The 22,466-nt window shown below is 40.7% G+C and overlaps 1 protein-coding gene across 5 annotated transcripts in view; it reads right to left on the bottom strand.

Annotated features, from left to right (window-relative positions):
• The window catches only part of MYO16 (myosin XVI), a 627,399-nt gene that overhangs the window by 121,043 nt on the left and 483,890 nt on the right, over nt 1-22,466 (bottom strand). For all 5 annotated transcript variants that reach the window (XM_038387064.2, XM_038387062.2, XM_043509217.1 and 2 more), the window contains exons 24-27: nt 21,290-21,365; nt 11,911-12,086; nt 6,724-6,804; nt 6,270-6,475 (exon numbers count right to left, since the gene is read on the bottom strand). In XM_038387064.2, the coding sequence (XP_038242992.1) occupies nt 6,270-6,475; nt 6,724-6,804; nt 11,911-12,086; nt 21,290-21,365 (539 nt within the window). The remainder of the gene's footprint in view (nt 1-6,269; nt 6,476-6,723; nt 6,805-11,910; nt 12,087-21,289; nt 21,366-22,466) is intronic.

The following is a 22,466-nucleotide window of genomic DNA, read 5'->3' as shown; positions in this document are numbered from 1 at the left end:
GTGAAGAATGTCCAACAGTTTATGTTAAGATTCTTTAATCTCCTCAAGAGGTATCTGTAGGGAGTCTGCCACCCATTTAATGAGGTCTTGAAACTGCCAAAAATTATCAGCCATAGATGGAGGAGGAGGCATTACCACCTCATCTGGTGATAAGGAAAAGATTGTTGTTTGAGGGGTAACTTCTTTGTCTATCTTAGCCTCCTGATCCTTGAACATTTCCTCCTGTTGCTGAAGAGGAGAAACTTGAATGTCCCTGTCATCCCAATGGGAGAGGGGCGGGGCCTTTGAGAACTATTAGCAATATGCTGCCTATCGATCCCAATATAGCTATTGAGGACCATATGGGGGAGGGGATGGCATCCAGGTTTGCTCCTACCAAGACTGATGAGGTTCCCACACATATTCCATGTCTCTTTGAGACAGTGGGTTTCTGCATGGGTACACAGAAGAATACTGGACAGATATTGATAATACTGAAGGTAGGTCTCCATCATTGTCCTCTTTTTGTCTCTAATGGGGGAGTTCCAACTGAAAGGGAAGGTGACGGTACAAGGAGTGTATAAGTGTCTGGAGACCAAGTGATTCTCATTACTGAGAGAATTGGTACCTGCAAGCAATGGAGACTGTGGTTCAGCCGTCATTGATAAGTCCTTTAGGTACCTAAAGTCTTGCCGTCCTGAGTGGAGTTGAGTCGTGGTACTAATGGCCCAGTACATTTGTCCCTACAGGACAGTACTGAGGATTTTGAGTGCTTCACAGACAGTGCTGACATAGATTAAGGCTAGTCTTACACGTTACCAAAGAGCTCAGTGGAGTACTGGGAAAACGGTTAAGTCCAACAGTACTGATCTTTATGTTTGCTCTGACCATCTCTGCAAGCTGGTACTGGAGACTTCTCAGTGCTATGCTTACTCTTAGAGGAGCTATGGGATTTTCATGACTTGTTGGTACCAGAGGAGCCCTTTGCCTCTACGGTACTGAGCTTGAGAATGAAGTCTCTGATGCCCTGACCTCGTTGGAGAGCGAGGCCTTTTTGAAGTGGATTTTTTAAGAGGGTAGTTAGAATGCCTCTACTTAGGATCTTTAGAGGTAGTCTCTGACAAAGTCTTTTCTTTTAGAGGAAGTCTCCTTTGTAGGAGAATGTTGCGCCAAGCTTGAAGAGGTGCTGGATAACCTTGGAGACGGATATATGGGAGCGTTCTTCTGACCTGACTCTGAAGCAGGGTGAAGGGAGCACTCCATCTTTAACAGTTGAATGGGTTGCAGGAAGAGGAGAACTGAGTCCTGGAACTGTGAAAAGACACTGACCAAATCCCAAAGGCCTCTTGGAGTAGTGAAGAAACAGAGGCAGGGATTTCTTAACTTTGGCACCCAGAAAGATAATGGAACAAATAACAAACCATCAGTTTGTAAGCAGCTAGAAGGTAATGTGAAAAGTAGCAGTCAACATGGATTTGTCAAGAACAATTCATATCCAGTACAAAGCCTGGCAAATGTCCACAAGGGGGTGCTCATCCAGGCTTGTATTAGGCTATAAAAGCGCCACATAAAATTTGTACCTGGGGAAGGGAGGTTCCCTTTTAGCTTTAATTTTGTTAGTTTCTAATCCAAACTGCAAAATGTCATTTTAGAAAATAATTTGAGAAAAATGGGGCCATAATAAACTAGTTTCAAATAATTAATGAGAAAATAGGAGCATGTTACTGCCTCATCCTAGCTGAACGTACTTTAACAGCTGTATCCTTCTGCTTCAGTGAGAAAGAAACATAAGGTTGACTCATTACTTTGGATAGGTCCTTGAACATCATCAGTATTTTAAAACATTTATACCCCAAATGGCTTTTATAGGTTTGCCTTGAGCTTCAAGTGAGGTGAATGACATGAAGCTCAGCCAGCTTCCATTTCATTAATTGATACAGAGAGGTTTGGGCCTAGGGAGTGCTGCTAACATGACTGGACTCTTTCAGTGCCTCAAAGCTTTTTTGTCCCTGTGATTTTACTCTAGTGGTTCTTTGATATTATGCATGTTCTGAAGTTGCATAAGAGACCAACACACATCAAGTCTTTTATTCAGTTCCCAGTGAAAGTCTGGTTGGACATCATCTGTCCGTATATTGTATGGTACATTGTGATTGTTAATGCAAAAACTAGAAAGTACAATGATTTGGGAGGGCTGTGTGAACACAGTTTCTTTTTTTATTTTTGTTGCTATGTGTTTTCTTTCCAGCAGAAAAATACATGAGTGAAAAGATTATAGATTTCTTCTGCATATCAGATTTTTGCTTACAAATCAGGTACCTTTGATGTCTGTGTGACAGTGACTGTATATGCCAAAGTGCAGGCATAAAAAGGGAGGCTAGGATTTCAAAATCTAGCCCAAGATGTGCAAAATGCTTAAGAGGTTAAAGCAGAAGCTGTGGATATAATTTTTCAAAAGTTTTAAATAAATTGTAGGCACTTTTGTTTTACTGCAGGCTGCTTGATAAGCTTTAGAAACTGAGCCAACACTGCAGGCACATTCAGCAGAACTACTGCAGCAAGAGTTGGCAAATCCCACAGTAATCATATTTATCATTTGACAATTATACCTATGCTGTTTTCACAGCATTTAATAGCATCTAACCTTATTAATTCACATTTTTATTACATATTCATTGGCAGTAACTGGCACTACTTCCACTTACCCAGAACTTCCAGATTTCTGTCCAGGTCAGTGATCCTTGGTGATTCACTAGTTTATTGAGTAACAGTTAACTTTTAATTCTATATTCCAGAAGCTGAAGTGATTAAGCCAAAAAAAGTAATAGTATTACAGCGACTGATTAAAGTATCATTGCTCAGGAAGCAATGTTCTTGTGTAGAGCAACTTTCTTTAACAATTTCCTTTCTTCAGCCAAAAAAAAATATTACAAAACGACTCATCACATACATTGGAGACTACTTATATTTATTTGTAGTTAATAAACAGTAAAACAAATTAATCTAAATGCAGCCCAGAAAAATTGAACAGTACCTTCTTGCTAATATGATACCCGTTTGTCCTGTTACACCATTCCTTTTCCACAAAGGCCACTACTTCATTCAGTCAACCAATTTATTTGCCTTTGGAAAAGCATTTACTTTTTAAACTTACCATTTAACCAATTATTTATCCTGGACATATCACCCAGGTTACATTACTAGAGACTAACAAAAAAAATTAAATAAAACATAAAAAATAGTCCCCCTAAAATGGGACTGAACAAGTAGTCTACCAGCGGTGTGATATACCATCAAGTTGGAATCCTGCCCTCAGTTACTTTTTTTGTAAAGTGCTTTGAGATCTACCTCAATTATCCTTTGCTCCTTGGACTGGCAAAGGCTGGGAGCACTGTAGAGATATCAGATTCAGCCTTGGAGGAAGGAGAATCCCTCCATTTGGTAACAATTGCTGCTGAACACACAACTATATTCATTACAACTCAGCCAATCAAAGAGTCACTGCATGCACTCTTTAAGAATGAAGGTAGGGGATGCGTTAATCTCTCATCCCTTTGGCCTCTGAGAATGACAGATCTTCTTGAGTTTGAAATGTCCAGTTAAAATGTTTGCTTTTAGGCCTATCTACCAATCATTACACCCTAGTTATTGTGGCTTTGTGGGGTGGCAACCAACAAATCTCCAGCATTTCTCAAGACCTCTTCCAGCTCATTATCCTTCTTTTACATAGGATGCTTACACGGTACCCCAGTGTAGAACAGAAGGCTTTTCCCCCAAATTCTCAGCCTGGTTCCTTAAAAGCTGCAGACATACTGGACTTCTCTGCACAGAAACTGGAACCAATAGCTACATTGTTTGTAATGCACAACTTTAGTTATTTAAGTGCAAGCCTGTATATAGATATTTATTTTGGATTAAGAGTGTCCTAGTTAGATATAACAAGTTGATTTTTACCTCCTACAACATGAAGGAGAACACACATTTGTGATCCGATATATGCGCCTTTAAACCCATTGCAGACGAAGCTGAGGCCAGTTGCACGCAGAGGCCTAGATGCCTTCCCAACATCCTGATCCAATGACACTGCAGTAAAAAACCTTCCATAGAAGAATGAGCATGCTCTGGAGCTGGTCCTAAAGGTCTAACACCATCCCAGATTGCACCCCAATCCACTATTGTTGCCCAGAGGGACCAAAATCATAGAGCTACCTGTCCCATGCTAAGTAGAAAATAGCCAGAATAAAGAACCCTGTAGATATGGAGAAGTAAGTGTTTCCCCATGGATAAGGCTAAGTTTTTGTCACGGATATTTTTAGTAAAAGTCATGGACAGGTCATGGGCAATAATGAAAAAATCATGGAAGCCTGTGACCTGCCCGTGACTTTTACGAAAAATACCCATGACAAAATGGGTAGCCGGCGGGGCTCGGGAGGGGGAAGAGCAGATCTGGGAGCTACAGGGTCCCCCTCTACTGGTGGCTTCAAGCTGCGGGGCTCCCCTTTGCCTCCCATGGCAGCCCAGAGTGCTGGGGATCCCCTCTACCTCCTGCTGTGGTTGGGAGCTGCCGGGGATCCTCCCTGCCACCCGCTGTGGTCAGGAGCTCTGAGGATTCCCCCTGCCTCCATGGTGGCTGGGAGCAGCAGGGGTCCCTCTTGCCACCGGGGGTGGCTGGGAGCAGCAGGGATTCCCCCTGCCACCGGGTCCCCCCTGCTGCCCGCAGGGTTGGGAATAGAGGGGATTCCCCCTTGCCACCTGCCGTGGTCGGGAGCTCTGGGGATTCACCCTACCCTCCGTGGCGGCCAGGAGCGGCGGGGGTCCCTTTTGCCACCTGTGGTGGCTGGGAGCAATGGGAATTTCCCCTGCCACTGGGTCTTCCCTGCTGCCCACGGGGTCGGGAGCAGCAGGGATTCCCTTTGCTGCCGGGTCCCCCCTGCCACCCACAGCAGCTGGGTGGCCAGGAGCTGCAGTGGGGAGCTATTGGGCTCCTCCTGCCATTTACAGTGATCAGGAGCTGCAGGGGTACCCCCCAGCTCCCTGCAGCTCCCAGCCGGCACTGGCTGAAGTCACAGAGGTCTTTGGAAGTCATGGATTCCGTGACTAAATCCATGCCTCTGTGACTAAATCACAGCCTTACCCATGGATATTACCATGGTGATTTGGTACAAATGCAAATGATGACGAATACACATGACACTTTAGCAAGGTAAATGAAGACCAAGGTCTGATCTAAGGAGCTTATGTTCCTCCTCCAATTTCCAAAAAATAAAATCTAAATACAATAGAACAGCGCAAAGCATGGAAAGAAGATTAAGCATGAGCCTGTGACATGTACTCCATGCACTCAATTGACGGTAGCGGCTCCCTCTCCCTCAGTTCCCCCCCTCCCACACAGCAGGTTGGTAACACTGAGGTTAGCAGGCAGCACATTTCTGCAGGAGAGTAGTGTTGGGCTGTTTTTTCTCCTATTGGGTGAGCTTGCAGAGTATCATCAAACTAGCAGTTACTGTAATCAAAATAATTGTTTCAAAATAATTATTTTAAATGTACTCCCTTCTCTGAGTAAGAAATAATATGCTACCTAAACACATGAAAAGATGTCAGATTTCTTTTCTTGTATTTCATTTGATCCAACAACATTCATTTAATCTTGCTGCAGTATTAAAAGAAGTTTGTGAAAATGTAACAGAAAGAGAAATATATAAAAACCAATGATTAAAAGGGAGGAAGAAAAGTGATGGTTTGGCCCCAAAAGTGATGGTACATTTCTGCTTTCCTCCCCTTTGCCACACCTTTTCAAATATTCCCTTTTTTTCCTGATAGCAGCAGTGAAATGTGGATTTACAGTATAAACACTTGTAACCCCCCAACCACACTGAGCACCAAAATAAACCAGCACTTGAGATATGAATACTAGATCTCACAAGAGCCCCAATAACAAACTAGAAAATGATGATGAAAGTGATGTGACCATTTCCTCTTCTTAACCAATTTAAAACAGAAATTACATGGAGGTACTATGCTAATGTTTTACGCTATAAAGTGATGCTACTACAGTTCAATCATTTACATATTTCATCAATCAGTAGTTCATAAATAAGATTTATCTATGCATCATGTGCATGGTTCCTTTAATTTAAAGAACTCTGCTCTATGCCAGCTCAAGTAATTTTTCTCTACAGAAAATCTGAAAGGCTCATCAATCAAACAACAGTGTAAACATTTACACAATATGACAGAAGGCACTGTGCTGTAGGTAATAAAAAGCTTTTATCAAACTCAAAAGAATTTACCTTGACAAGAAGTCAGTGAAAGAGAGGCGTACTGGATAACCATGCCGTATGATTTTCACCATCTCTAGGACACCAATATACTGCAGCTGGGCAGACACATAAAAATTATCAAAAGAGTCTGGCAGCTTAGAGTTATTGGGTTTGATACAATGAACAAAATGAGGTGTGCAGTTCTGAAGCTTTCCAGTAATATCTGAGAGTGATTTCTGTGGAGAGAAATAAAACCCAACAGATTCTCAAACATTCATTTGTCAGAAGTGAAAGAGTTGTGTAACATAAGACATATCTACCTTTTTAAAAAAATGTGTATCACATAATTTTCTTAAAAAGCTTGACCTGAATGCATACATTGTATACGCAGGCAAATCATACTTCTGCTTGTCCTTGTAATCTGTAGTTTCATTCTGTGCTTAAAACTCTTCTATACATCTTTGTCCAGAAAACATTTACTAACCCTGAGCTGTGTGGCCATAGTGAGTGAGCCCCCTCGTTCCAGTCTCTGAAGAAATGTGGAAGTTCCTTTCTTTTTCAACAACTGTGGGCGAGAAAAGTGTACACAGAATATTGTTTTCCCAATACAGGCCAAGTATTATAATTTTCCCTGGTAAGGCAGTTCACTAATAGAGGCAAATATAAAGCTGTGTTTGAATCATGTCATATAGCAACAAATCACTTGAGGCTAGATTTTCAAAAATACCCAGGAGAATAGCTAAATGCCCACAGAAAACTGCACAACCAAGGCTATTAATAAAGTTTTGATTTCAAAAGTGGACATGTACGATTATATGTGCAAAATTCCATTTGAAGACAGCGTATAAATGTACTGTTACACTGAAGATGAGTATGTGTGCATATGTAAAATCATTCCTTCTCAGAATGAGGCAAAGTAAAAATTTTGTTATGGCATCAGAGCTTCTAGATTTAGCATAACATACAAATTGCATATCATAATACTTCTTTCTGAAAAGACCCCTTTCATCACTAGATGGTTTTTGAATGGCTGTGTGTATGCAATCAACAATACCCAGGGATAATGGTCAATTATGAATGAAAAAGTCCCAATATTCATGTCTGGATTATTTTTTTCTCCTGTTACAGGTGAATGTAGTTAAAACATTTCTTTTTTTAAAATCATGTACAATATGATTAGTATGAGTAGGTGTTTCCTGTACCACCAGTAATATCTACGAAGAAACAGGGAAAACAAAACCTTTTAATAGTGTCCACTTTGTATCTTTGAGAGAATACTGTAAAGATGAATTATCTTAAGAAGAGCCACAAGAAGCTGGCTTCTTCCTGCTGAGGTTTCTAAATTAGGACTGACAGACAACTAGATTCTAATGCAGGGTTTCCCAAACTTTGTTCGCGGCTTGTTCAGGGTAAGCCCCTGATGGGCCACGAGACGCTTTGTTTACCTGAGCGTCCGCAGGTACGACCGCTCGCAGCTTCAAGTGGCTGTGCTTCGCCATTCCCGGCCAATGGGAGCTGTGGGAAGTGGTGGCCCAGGGAAGCAGCGTGGGCTGGGCCACCACTTCCCGCAGCTCCCATTGGCCGGGAACGGCGAACCGCGGCCACTGGGAGCTGTGAGCAGCCGTACCTGCGGAAGCTCAGGTAAACAAAGTGTCTTGCGGCCCGCCAGGGGCTTACCCTGAACAAGCCACGAACCAAGTTTGGAAACCCCTGTTCTAATGCCAGGTCTACACTAGAAACTTACATCAGTATGACTATGTTGCTCTGAGCTGTGAAAAATCCACCTCCCTGAGCGACACAGTTTTGCCGACCTAACTCCCCATGTAGACAGTGCTATGGAGGGTTTCTCCCATTGACACAGCTAATGCTTCTTTGGAGGTGGAATAACTATGCTGATGGCAGAAGCTCTCCTGTCAGCATAGTAGCATCCTCACTGACGTGCTACAGCAGTGCAGCTGCACCAATGTAGCTGCGCCACTGAAGCATTTTAATTGTAGACTTTTCCTAATATTTCACCAAGAATATAGAAATTAAGATACTTATTCACATCCATGGATACTTATACATATCTGTGACAATCTTTTATCCTTTGACCCTCTTTCATTTCTGTTTTTCTTGTCCATTTAGCCCATAACTCCCTGTGTCTCAGAGTTGGTATGTTCTAGCCAACTCCCATACTATCCAGTTGTACCAAAATGCATGTGTACATACTCATCTAATCACATCCAGATCAAATCCCATTTATAGAAGAATTGCATTGCCCTACAACTTAATCACCGTGCTGGACACTGCAGCTGTTTATTCTTTTAAATCTCACACAGAGTGGAACAAGATTTGAAAAAAAAATTCATCTCCATCTTCACACAGAGACTGGAGATCTGTAGATCACTGATCTCTTAATAACAACACTTAGCACTTCTATAATGTTTTTCATCCATTAGATCTTAAAATGGTTTAGAAATGTGGATAATTAACTCAATTTTATGCAGATGTCATCTCAGTTTTACAGATAAGGGAAACTGTGGCACACACACAAATTAAGTGACTAGCTCAAGTTCACTCCACTGATTCAGTAGCAAAGCCAGGAACAAAATTCTGGTTGCTTAACTCCCAGTCTGTTGTGTTACACCCATGGCTTTGCTTCCTCCCTCTGGGGTTAGGGCTACTGGAGAACAGGGAGGCAGGAACAGAAGATGAGTTTTATCAAAATATCCTAATCTTGAACAGTTTCTGCTTTGGATTCAGAAATAAGGGTTGTATCAAATTATGTCTTAATTCTCCACATACATCATAAATCTCCTTTCAGCTCTTCACAGACAGCAAATTTGGCTTTGACAAGAATGTTTTATATTTGAAAATCTTGCACCTCTGTAAGATCTACAAGAGAAAGTGTGGGTGTCTATCTCCATAATTACTGTTAGAAGGAGAAACCTACAATATGTTTCTACTTCCACAAATTTTAAAGTTTTAAATCCCAACAACCTTGTAAATGGTGTATTTATCGCAAATATGCCTACAGTTTCTTGCTTGGGGTTTCTTGCATATGGATGGTCTAGGTTTACTTGGTCCTGTCTCAGTGCAGGGGGACTGGACTTGATGACCTCTTGAGGTCTATTCCAGCCTGTATTTCTATGATTCTATTTGCAGACCAACAGTTAAATGAAGCAAAATGATCTGGAAAAGTAAAAATGAAGAGTCAACAGTGATAAAAAAAGCTTTAGCTAGTCAAATACTATATATTTAGTCTTCTGGTTCATAAAAGCTGCTGTAAGGCTGATCCATGCAAGAGAAAGGTCAGTGTGTAGAGCAAAGCCAAAAAAGTCTGCATTAGGAAGCTACCAAGGGGCTAGAAGGAGAAGAATTGATGTGAATACATGAGAGTTGTGAGAGTATGAATAATAACTTCCTATTTTGGCCTTATTTGTCTCTTTTGTGCCAGGAGGCCACACAACCTGTAGGAGTTTCACAGCCTTCAGTCTGTAGAATAATTTGTTTGTAGACCCATTGGGAGGAGGATGACCAGACATCAGGTCTACCATGACCTACTGTACATTCCAGAATTATGACCTGATTTCAGATCCAATTGTGTACTGGATTGGTGCACTATCCTCTTCACCACCACCACAGATAATGCTGCAAAGGAGCACATGACTTTCACAGATGTCCCCAAACTCATTTTGTGGTAGCCTGCTCCAAATCAATGAGGAAATGTTGCTTGTGGGCATACAGATATAGGCAGGTGAATGGGCATGTTTAGAAACACAGGAAATTAGCTAAGCCTGTGAAAGAGCTAAGTCTGAAATGAGCTTTAAGGTAGAGAGGAAGTGGGAAGCAGCAGGGGAATGGGAATCAAAACTAACACACTTCAAAAGACATCACCTACCTAAAAATATCACCTCTTACTACCTCTCCTCTCCTCCCAAACCACAACCCACCCATATTTCCTTCTACCAGTCAGGGACATGGGCACTTCAAACCATTCCTATCTGAATTACATCTTCCATCACTATCCATCCCCACACATGGACATCTCCTAGCTCATCTCTTCCCACTGCCTACTGTAATGAAACAAGTATCAAACAGCTGCCAAAGCCCTTCCAAACACATGAGGAAATCACCCCTCTCCAGTTAATAAAACCTTATGAGCATTCCCTCTTCCCTTCTCCTGCATGGCCTCTTCTGCTTTCTAAGACCACCATCCTCACCCCAATGATAAACTTAAGAAAGATGTTGTGGTTATGGCTTTCAAAATGGGGTCATTTTGTTTGTAAGGAGACAGATAACTCCTATGCCCAGTTATTCTAAATAATAATTAATTAATGAATACAGATAACTACTATGTCCAGTTATTCTGAATAATAATTAATTAATACTCTCTCTGCATAGATTCTGTAGGCTGAATGTTGGAAAATAGGAGGAGATTATGGTATTATAACACATTCTTAAGGGTCTAGGGTTCAAACCAGCACCATTGAAGTCAATGGCCATATTGCTATTGACTTTACTGAGAGTAGGAGTATACTGTTGTCATACTCATTTCCAGGGGCATTTATATGAAAAACTCCCCTTAGTATTAATTGGCGTTACCTGTATAGCCCTTCCCACAAATAGATGTGATAGCAAACTCTGTAATCCTGGGGCTGGAATTGATTTTTTACAGCTGTATGTAAAAAGACAAAACTGTGCAACTCAATAGGCCTAGTGATACACCTGCTCACGTTTGGGGAGCACCTTCCCTGCTTTTCTAGAAAGAGGTAATATTCCATGATAGCATCAAACTTGGATTTAGCAATTATGTGACTTCTATTTAAAGGTAATACTCCAAGTTCTTAGGTCCACTAAACCCTTCAACATAATTTGTTTTCATTAATTTTCACTATTATAAAATGGCAATAATTTTACAAAATATTTTGATTCAGTGATGAAGATGCAAGGGACAATGTTGCAGTTGAACAATTGATTGTTCTTGACAGCCTCCCAATGGTTGTGGTTTCTTTTTTCGTTTTTAGTTTTGGCTGAAATCAGGTAATGGAAGTGAAGACCAATTCCGATACTGAGGGATTTTAATTTCAGCTCAATAAATTTATATTGATATATACAAAGGTGTACACTACACAGTTCTCCTGCCAACTCCAATCATACCTTAACATTATCTACTATTCCGTTCATCTTTAATTTTTATGGTATCAACAATCAGGCAGAGAATGAGAGTTTAACCAATATATTACATATATGCATGAACATTAAATTATTGTTTGTCAACCATAAACCTCTCAAGTGATGAATACCAACAGATTAAGGAAGATGAATTTATCCCTCTAAGTTTACTGTCCCTTAAGTTATTTTGCATTCATTATGACAGCCACATAGATGAAGCATCCAGTGTTCCACATAATAATTTTATTGGCTGTAATATTGAACTCACTGCTATATTGTCCAGGGAAGACAGTAGATTTCAGAGATCCTTCAATCAAGAATAATATTGTATAGTTTCCTTAGTTGCTTTGCAATCAGAAAATATGTGCCTGATTATTTCAACAAGTAAAATGTAGAATGTTGCCTGGAATTTATGGAACTTTCTGAAATACCCAGATTTCTTGGACATTGTAGTCAATGAGGAAAGATTTTGCTCTAGTGTTCTTCAAGGGTGAAAAAAGTTCCAAACTCCTACCTTACTGAACTCCATGTATTTCTTTGCTTCTCCTCTTGTGTAGGTTACTGATGTTTTCTTATTGAGCCAGGCTGCTTTGGATCCTCTAATTTTAAGAGAATGATATGGAGGGACAAGGGATCCTGTCTGTGTCAGTTTAGACTGGAACAACTGATTGATGACTATATTTTCACTAGCTGGGAGAAAAAGAAAATTAATGCACAGAAATAAGATACAGGTGAGAAAATCACATACACAGTGAAAGGAACAGGACACACACAGCAGGAGACAGTATTAAACAAGACGATGCATAAACTGTTTCAGATGAACAGCCCATTAAGTTCTGCATTTATGCATTGTTAGTTATTCTGATCCAAGTCCAGTGGCATTCAGTTATCCAGGTTGTCAGTCATCAGTGATGGTTTTAAAATGTACTTAAGTCAAAATATGCTTAAATTGAACTGAGTGGGGGCACTAAGCCACACCAAATAAAGTTTAGAATTTAGTGTTACAAGTCTGTCTAAACTTCAGTGTTTGGGTGATGATTATTTTGGATGTTTTGCTATATTCTGGACTCCTATTTAGTTACTGTAGCTTGCACTTATATGACTTAAATAGCGTAAAATGAACATATGCTATAAAAATGGTATGATATTTTGTAGCATCCATATGTATGCTAGGCATTTCACAAAAGTCAGATAAAGACACCGTATCTGAGACAAAGAAAAATAATCTGACATAACAAAAGTGGGAGTTGTGACAGATGTGAGACCTGGGAAGCAGAAAATCCTGAAAAGACTATTATATTGAATTATGCCAGAAAGGCATGAACTTTTTAGACAATAAGTGTTTCCATGATCTTAGCTTAATTGGTTTCCTGGGAAATCCCTGGGTGATGCTTAATGCAAAATTTACCAACAACAGTTATGCCAAAACCAAGCTTTTGAAACTTTGGTCCCTGAAAAAGGGCCTGTTACAGGAGGCCAGAGATCAAAGGCCTAAACTGCATAAAGAACCACCTGAACTGTCCAAGACTGTTCTTGTTCTTGATCTGAAACTTGATATCCAAAGAGCAACCTATTGAGAGGTTTGAAAGATGGGCTCCTACCAGACACCTATGTTAGAGGTGGGTGACCTCTGGTAAACTTTTACCATGTGTATAGAATCATTTATTGGTTTTTTATGTTTTCTCTGTGATACTTTTGCCCCAAGAATAAATGTAGCATGCTTTGTGAAGACTGGCTGGTAGCTGTAGTACACTATTGCAACCCCTGGAGAAAGAGCAAACCACACGTGCTGAACTCTGGTCAGATCTGCTGGAGAAATCACTGTGAGAAGCAGAGTGACTGTAAGCCTAAATTCCTGGAGACAGAGAGACACACATTTCTACCTAAGAGAGGTGACAGATAGGGCCTGAAACATAAAGTGTGCCTTTGAGGAAACCAAAGAGGGGGAAGGTGTCAAAGGTCAGTTAACCCAGAAACTATGATGGGTGACAAACAATAAGGGATGGGAAAGAGAACAGAGAGTTGTAGCAATCTGATTTCACAGTTGTTCATTTTAAACATGTACATATTATAGAGCTGCTGGGTGGTTTTTAATATGTGTACCAAATAAGAGCAATAAGGTACTCTCTATTTTTGACTCATTTATTGCAGCTAGCACAGAAGAGATGAATTTTCAAGGGAGATTTAAACAAGAGGGTACTGGTTTAGCAGGCAAGAGTAGGATGTTCCATAAAGGGGGTTGGCATGACAAAACATGAACAAAATATGGCAAAGAAACAATGAAAACACTGAACTCTAGTGAACGTCTGCTGGTGAGTGTTATGCTAGTCACAGGCTGAGTAGATTCATATTCTAAAATTTCTCCTATAAGGAAAAGAAGTCAGCTTGGTAGACTTGGTAATGGCTTTGCTTGGAATGGAAACTAAGCACCATATTAATCTGTGAGCTGACTGAGGGTTGAAAATTTAGAATAAAAGCTCAGTTGTCCTTCCATGGGACAAATGATAGGTCAGGTTGCAGAACTAACATGGAAGGCTAGAAAATGATTGCATTATTAATTCTTAAGGCAGCATGTGGATTGGGAGCAAGAAGAAGGAACTTTGCAAGAAATCTAGTTTAAGATTTTAGAAAGTGACATGAGGATAGTTTATACAGGAATATATATATGTAGTAGAATACCAAAATAAAAACTAACTGCTAATTCTTATTAATTTCCCTCATTGCTGTTATTTATTTTATTTATTTAAATACTTTTCAGGTGCTACGGTGATAGATTCCCTATATTTATTATCATGTGCTATTTGCTTTACAGTAGCACCTTGGAGACCCAATCAGGAGCCTATTGTTGAATGTGCTATACAAACAAAGAAAAAATAAGTAAATAAAAATGGAATCACTGCCCAAAGAACTCACAATCTAGGATTATGACAAGATCTAACGTGTCAATGAAACAGACAAACATGCAATAGGATGTCTGATTGAGGAATGGAAAGATGACGTAACAGTAAAATCATAATATTTAGCATAACAAGCAGTAGTTCTAGAGGTTGCTCTTTACTCATGACAGACTATGTAAATTAACAGGATAATGGCTCTGTTTCCCTTTCGTTTCAGACACTATTATAATTAACATAACAGTAATCATATAATTAAGGACCAATAGAGGCTAAAACAACTCCCTTGACTCAGTAAGACCATCATCTATGCAAAGTGGGATCCAAGGGGATGATCAGTAGCCCCAGTAAAATAAGGGTGTGTCCACTGCCATCATCAGAAGCAGTAACAAGATATCCCCCAAAATTAGAATCAACAGTCTATGCTAACAAGTCTTTGTGTTTGTTTCTGTGTGTTTGTTATTTTAGGCACAGGGTAAAATTTTCAAAAGCCTGAAAGTGATTTAGGAGCCTAAGTTCCATTTTCAGAAGAGACTTAGGCTCTTAGGAGTGTGTGTGTGTGTGTGTCTGAGGAGCCTAAGACTCACTGAAAGTCAATGGGAGTTGGCATTTAATTCACTTAAGCAATTTTGGAAATCCCACTAGGCACTTATCTGCATCTTTAGCTGGTTAAATACCTTTGTAAATCTGGCCTTAGGAGCCTAAGCTTCATTGAAAGTCAATAGGATTTAGGCTCCTAATTGCCTAAGTCATTTTTGAAAATGACAAGAAGGTGCTTTAGAAAATTTTACATTTAGTCCTCTTCAATTAGTTGGATCTATTGATATTTGACTTCTAAATCATATAGGTTTCAGAGTAGCAGCCGTGTTAGTCTGTTTTCGCAAAAAGAAAAGGAGTACTTGTGGCACCTTAGAGACTAACAAATTTATTAGAGCATAAGCTTTCGTGAGCTACAGCTCACTTCATCGGATGCATTTGGTGGAAAAAACAGAGGAGAGATTTATATACACACACACAGAGAACATGAAACAATGGGTTTATCATACACACTGTAAGGAGAGTGATCACTTAAGATAAGCCATCACCCACAGCAGGGGGGGGAAAGGAGGAAAACCTTCCATGGTGACAAGCAGGTAGGCTAATTCCAGCAGTTAACAAGAATATCAGAGGAACAGTGGGGGGTGGGGTGGGGGGGAGAAATACCATGGGGAAATAGTTTTACTTTGTGTAATGACTCATCCATTCCCAGTCTCTATTCAAGCCTAAGTTAATTGTATCCAGTTTGCAAATTAATTCCAATTCAGCAGTCTCTCGTTGGAGTCTGTTTTTGAAGCTTTTTTGTTGAAGTATAGCCACTCTTAGGTCTGTGATCGAGTGACCAGAGAGATTGAAGTGTTCTCCAACTGGTTTTTGAATGTTATAATTCTTGACGTCTGATTTGTGTCCATTCATTCTTTTACGTAGAGACTGTCCAGTTTGGCCAATGTACATGGCAGAGGGGCATTGCTGGCACATGATGGCATATATCACATTGGTAGATGCGCAGGTGAACGAGCCTCTGATAGTGTGGCTGATGTGATTAGGCCCTATGATGGTATCCCCTGAATAGATATGTGGACAGAGTTGGCAACGGGCTTTGTTGCAAGGATAGGTTCCTGGGTTAGTGGTTCTGTTGTGTGTTGTGTGGTTGCTGGTGAGTATTTGCTTCAGATTGGGGGGCTGTCTGTAAGCAAGGACTGGTCTATCTCCCAAGATCTGAGAGAGCGATGGCTCGTCCTTCAGGATAGGTTGTAGATCCTTGATGATGCGTTGGAGAGGTTTTAGTTGGGGGCTGAAGGTGATGGCTAGTGGCGTTCTGTTGTTTTCTTTGTTGGGCCTGTCCTGTAGTAGGTGACTTCTGGGTACTCTTCTGGCTCTGTCAATCTGTTTCTTCACTTCAGCAGGTGGGTATTGTAGTTGTAGGAATGCATGATAGAGATCTTGTAGGTGTTTGTCTCTGTCTGAGGGGTTGGAGCAAATGCGGTTATATCGTAGCGCTTGGCTGTAGACAATGGATCGAGTGGTATGATCTGGATGAAAGCTAGAGGCATGTAGGTAGGAATAGCGGTCAGTAGGTTTCCGATATAGGGTGGTGTTTATGTGACCATCGCTTATTAGCACCGTAGTGTCCAGGAAGTGGATCTCTTGTGTGGACTGGTCCAGGCTGAGGTTGATGGTGGGATGGAAATTGTTGAAATCATGGTGGAATTCCTCAAGAGCTTCTTTTCCATGGGTCCAGATGATGAAGATGTCATCAATGTAGCGCAAGTAGAGTAGGGGCATTAGGGGACGAGAGCTGAGGAAGCGTTGTTCTAAGTCAGCCATAAAAATGTTGGCATACTGTGGGGCCATGCGGGTACCCATCGCAGTGCCGCTGATTTGAAGGTATACATTGTCACCAAATGTGAAATAGTTATGGGTCAGGACAAAGTCACAAAGTTCTGCCACCAGGTTAGCCGTGACAGTATCGGGGATACTGTTCCTGACGGCTTGTAGTCCATCTTAGTGTGGAATGTTGGTGTAGAGGGCTTCTACATCCATAGTGGCTAGGATGGTGTTTTTAGGAAGATCACCAATGGACTGTAGTTTCCTCAGGAAATCGGTGGTGTCTCGAAGATAGCTGGGAGTGCTGGTAACGAAGGGCCTGAGGAGGGAGTCTACATAGCCAGACAATCCTGCTGTCAGGGTGCCAATGCCTGAGATGATGGGACGTCCAGGATTTCCAGGTTTATGGATCTTGGGTAGCAGATAGAATACCCCAGGTCGGGACTCCAGGGGTGTGTCTGTGCGGATTTGTTCTTGTGCTTTTTCAGGGAGTTTCTTGAGCAAATGCTGTAGTTTCTTTTGGTAACTCTCAGTGGGATCAGAGGGTAATGGCTTGTAGAAAGTGGTGTTGGAGAGCTGCCTAGTAGCCTCTTGTTCATACTCCGACCTATTCATGATGACGACAGCACCTCCTTTGTCAGCCTTTTTGATTATGATGTCAGAGTTGTTTCTGAGGCTGTGGATGGCACTGTGTTCTGCATGGCTGAGGTTATGGGGTAAGCGATGCTGCTTTTCCACAATTTCAGCTCGTGCACGTCGGCGGAAGCAGTCTATGTAGAAATCCAGGCTGCTGTTTCGACCTTCAGGAGGAGTCCACCCAGAATCCTTCTTTTTGTAGTGTTGGCAGGAAGGTCTCTGTGGGTTAATATGTTGGTCAGAGGTGTGTTGGAAATATTCCTTGAGTCTGAGACGTCGAAAATAGGATTCTAGGTCACCACAGAACTGTATCATGTTCGTGGGGGTGGAGGGGCAAAAGGAGAGGCCCCGAGATAGGACAGTTCTGTGGTGACCTAGAATCCTATTTTCGACGTCTCAGACTCAAGGAATATTTCCAACACACCTCTGACCAACATATTAACCCACAGAGACCTTCCTGCCAACACTACAAAAAGAAGGATTCTGGGTGGACTCCTCCTGAAGGTCGAAACAGCAGCCTGGATTTCTACATAGACTGCTTCCGCCGACGTGCACGAGCTGAAATTGTGGAAAAGCAGCATCGCTTACCCCATAACCTCAGCCATGCAGAACACAGTGCCATCCACAGCCTCAGAAACAACTCTGACATCATAATCAAAAAGGCTGACAAAGGAGGTGCTGTCGTCATCATGAATAGGTCGGAGTATGAACAAGAGGTTACTAGGCAGCTCTCCAACACCACTTTCTACAAGCCATTACCCTCTGATCCCACTGAGAGTTACCAAAAGAAACTACAGCATTTGCTCAAGAAACTCCCTGAAAAAGCACAAGAACAAATCCGCACAGACACACCCCTGGAGCCCCGACCTGGGGTATTCTATCTGCTACCCAAGATCCATAAACCTGGAAATCCTGGACGTCCCATCATCTCAGGCATTGGCACCCTGACAGCAGGATTGTCTGGCTATGTAGACTCCCTCCTCAGGCCCTTCGTTACCAGCACTCCCAGCTATCTTCGAGACACCACCGATTTCCTGAGGAAACTACAGTCCATTGGTGATCTTCCTAAAAACACCATCCTAGCCACTATGGATGTAGAAGCCCTCTACACCAACATTCCACACAAAGATGGACTACAAGCCGTCAGGAACAGTATCCCCGATACTGTCACGGCTAACCTGGTGGCAGAACTTTGTGACTTTGTCCTGACCCATAACTATTTCACATTTGGTGACAATGTATACCTTCAAATCAGCGGCACTGCGATGGGTACCCGCATGGCCCCACAGTATGCCAACATTTTTATGGCTGACTTAGAACAACGCTTCCTCAGCTCTTGTCCCCTAATGCCCCTACTCTACTTGCGCTACATTGATGACATCTTCATCATCTGGACCCATGGAAAAGAAGCTCTTGAGGAATTCCACCATGATTTCAACAATTTCCATCCCACCATCAACCTCAGCCTGGACCAGTCCACACAAGAGATCCACTTCCTGGACACTACGGTGCTAATAAGCGATGGTCACATAAACACCACCCTATATCGGAAACCTACTGACCGCTATTCCTACCTACATGCCTCTAGCTTTCATCCAGATCATACCACTCGATCCATTGTCTACAGCCAAGCGCTACGATATAACCGCATTTGCTCCAACCCCTCAGACAGAGACAAACACCTACAAGATCTCTATCATGCATTCCTACAACTACAATACCCACCTGCTGAAGTGAAGAAACAGATTGACAGAGCCAGAAGAGTACCCAGAAGTCACCTACTACAGGACAGGCCCAACAAAGAAAACAACAGAACGCCACTAGCCATCACCTTCAGCCCCCAACTAAAACCTCTCCAACGCATCATCAAGGATCTACAACCTATCCTGAAGGACGAGCCATCGCTCTCTCAGATCTTGGGAGATAGACCAGTCCTTGCTTACAGACAGCCCCCCAATCTGAAGCAAATACTCACCAGCAACCACACACCACACAACAGAACCACTAACCCAGGAACCTATCCTTGCAACAAAGCCCGTTGCCAACTCTGTCCACATATCTATTCAGGGGATACCATCATAGGGCCTAATCACATCAGCCACACTATCAGAGGCTCGTTCACCTGCGCATCTACCAATGTGATATATGCCATCATGTGCCAGCAATGCCCCTCTGCCATGTACATTGGCCAAACTGGACAGTCTCTACGTAAAAGAATGAATGGACACAAATCAGACGTCAAGAATTATAACATTCAAAAACCAGTTGGAGAACACTTCAATCTCTCTGGTCACTCGATCACAGACCTAAGAGTGGCTATACTTCAACAAAAAAGCTTCAAAAACAGACTCCAACGAGAGACTGCTGAATTGGAATTAATTTGCAAACTGGATACAATTAACTTAGGCTTGAATAGAGACTGGGAATGGATGAGTCATTACACAAAGTAAAACTATTTCCCCATGGTATTTCTCCCCCCCACCCCACCCCCCACTGTTCCTCTGATATTCTTGTTAACTGCTGGAATTAGCCTACCTGCTTGTCACCATGGAAGGTTTTCCTCCTTTCCCCCCCCTGCTGTGGGTGATGGCTTATCTTAAGTGATCACTCTCCTTACAGTGTGTATGATAAACCCATTGTTTCATGTTCTCTGTGTGTGTGTATATAAATCTCTCCTCTGTTTTTTCCACCAAATGCATCCGATGAAGTGAGCTGTAGCTCACGAAAGCTTATGCTCTAATAAATTTGTTAGTCTCTAAGGTGCCACAAGTACTCCTTTTCTTTTTGCTAAATTATATATACTCACATTAACTATATCCAAGAGTTTATATCAAATCCACTTTCCCCTTTTTCCCTATAAAAGGACTGCCTCAACTGGATCCCTAATGTAATAATGAAAATGCAAGGAGAGACTATATGATAGAAAGGAATAATGTTCGCTCTCTTTTACCTTTGAAATATACTGTATGTTAAATGCATTTCTTATACTCACTGTATAGCAGATCATCATACAGGACATGGAATAGTGTAATACAAAATACGTTCAAACAACAAAGAACTAGAATATTGCTAAAACTATAATCAATAGGAATATATTCAAGATCAGTTCTTTATTTCTTTCTTCATCCATAATATTATTAAAGGCTCATATTTTTGTCAATACTGTTTGCCTTTGAAATGCAGCAATGACTTTATCAGAGAGTTTAGCTAATTTCACTGTATAATTGCTAGGAAGTCAATATATTCTACTAGCAGTGTTGATTCTGAAGGCAAATGTTACATCAGAAGACCTCTATTTCTGTGGCATAAAATATAATAGATAATATTTTAGCTGAAATACTCTGCAGCGGTTTAGGGAAAGAAAGATAACATCTGCGGGAAGATAAACTGTCATGTTTCCTGGAGGAAAGTGGATTTTTTTAAAATACAAAGGTAAACATAAAATGACAAGAAATTTTTAACTATTTAATTATAAATCGCTAATGAATAAACTAGGATGTCTACACAATTATTACTAGACATACAATTATAGGATAGGCACACTGAACCAAATTTACAGAATCCTTTTACTCACCTAGACACACTATGTGTCTATTTACTGAAAAATACAAGCACACCCACAAAATGCCATTTTAGTAGCAGTTCTTGAATCATTTTAATAATTAAATAAATTCTGCTACAATTGGTATAACCTTAGAAACCTTAGTTGTTTTCATTAGTCTTTATAAAAAATCATTTCAAAATTCATACCCTTAATGTCACAGAAATGTGTTTTACATGTACAGCTGCTAAAAGCCTGTTTCAATTAAAGTTTTGATTGGGCTTCAAAATAACTTGTACACAATGTATACTATAGTAAGAGTATTATTATTTCTGGTATTTAAAATTAAAAGTTTCTTTCAATTATTAAGTTGTGGATGACATATTTTATAAAACTATGGTAATGATTAGAAAGTTAAAGCATAATGTGGCACATTCTAACAACAAAAAAGCACTTACTTTTCATTACAAATAGGAGACTTTGTGAAAGGGAATCCTTATTTTTTTCAACAGCTCCAACAATTTCATAAGTCACCTGAAATCAAATATAATGGCATAATTAGTAATGTTTAAAACTGGTTTTAAAAATCTTTTATCTGTAAAGTCAAATATAAAATTATAGTTGTAGCTGCATAGTTATGGTTGCAACCAGATAAGCCCTGTTTCTACCCTTCCCCGAATCTCACCAATAACTTTAATTAGAGTTAGTTTGGACTTATTTATTCCGTTTCTGCAAAGCATGTTGAAATGAAGTCAAACTGATTTTGAGATACATTCACTTTAAAATTATTCAGATTCAGGATTTTGACTGATATCTATCATTTCTTTGTGTCCCAATAGATCAAAACCAGCTTGTTGCTATGCTTTCAAGCTTTCTATAGAGTTAATGCCCTTGACGACTAGCGCGTAGGCTGCATTTGAAGGAAACAGTTTGAATAAAGCACTATTGTTAATATCTTTTGTACTTTTGCATGTAATTGTAAGTAAGTGTGTGTGTGTGTGTAGCTTTGAGACCTTGTGGGGAGATGCAGAGTTATTCTGTTGACATGCTAGATAGCCAGACAAGGTTAGAGTCATCAGAACTAACGAGTCCATGAGCTCATTGAGGCTAGGTGGAATGACAGAGAAAACTTGCCCAGTGATTGTATCCGTGCTACAGCATTTTAAATTTACGAAGTGCTTCACAGTCATTAGTTAATCCTCACAGTAGCACTATGAGGTAGGACATTGTAAGTATGATTTCCACTTTACAGGTGGGAGTCTACAGAGAATTGACTATGAATACAGTCCTGCTTCAGGCTCTTTTTACTTATGTCACATTTTTAAAGATACAGCGTAAAGATCACCTCTAGTAAAAAAGTGAATTTTGGAAAAAGACCATATTGTTTGTAAAAAGAAAAGGAGTACTTGTGGCACCTTAGAGACTAACAAATTTATTAGAGCATAAGCTTTCGTGAGCTACAGATCAAGTGAGCTGTAGCTCACGAAAGCTTATGCTCTAATAAATTTGTTAGTCTCTAAGGTGCCACAAGTACTCCTTTTCTTTTTGCGAATACAGACTAACACGGCTGCTACTCTGAAACATATTGTTTGTGTACATTATGTGATGGAACAGCACAACAGGCCTCTGGTATCA

The sequence above is a fragment of the Dermochelys coriacea genome, chromosome 1, assembly GCF_009764565.3.
Source record: "Dermochelys coriacea isolate rDerCor1 chromosome 1, rDerCor1.pri.v4, whole genome shotgun sequence".
Classification (NCBI taxonomy): domain Eukaryota; kingdom Metazoa; phylum Chordata; order Testudines; family Dermochelyidae; genus Dermochelys; species Dermochelys coriacea.
Note: the sequence above shows the minus strand (reverse complement) of the source record. Positions and strands in the feature narration are given on the sequence as shown.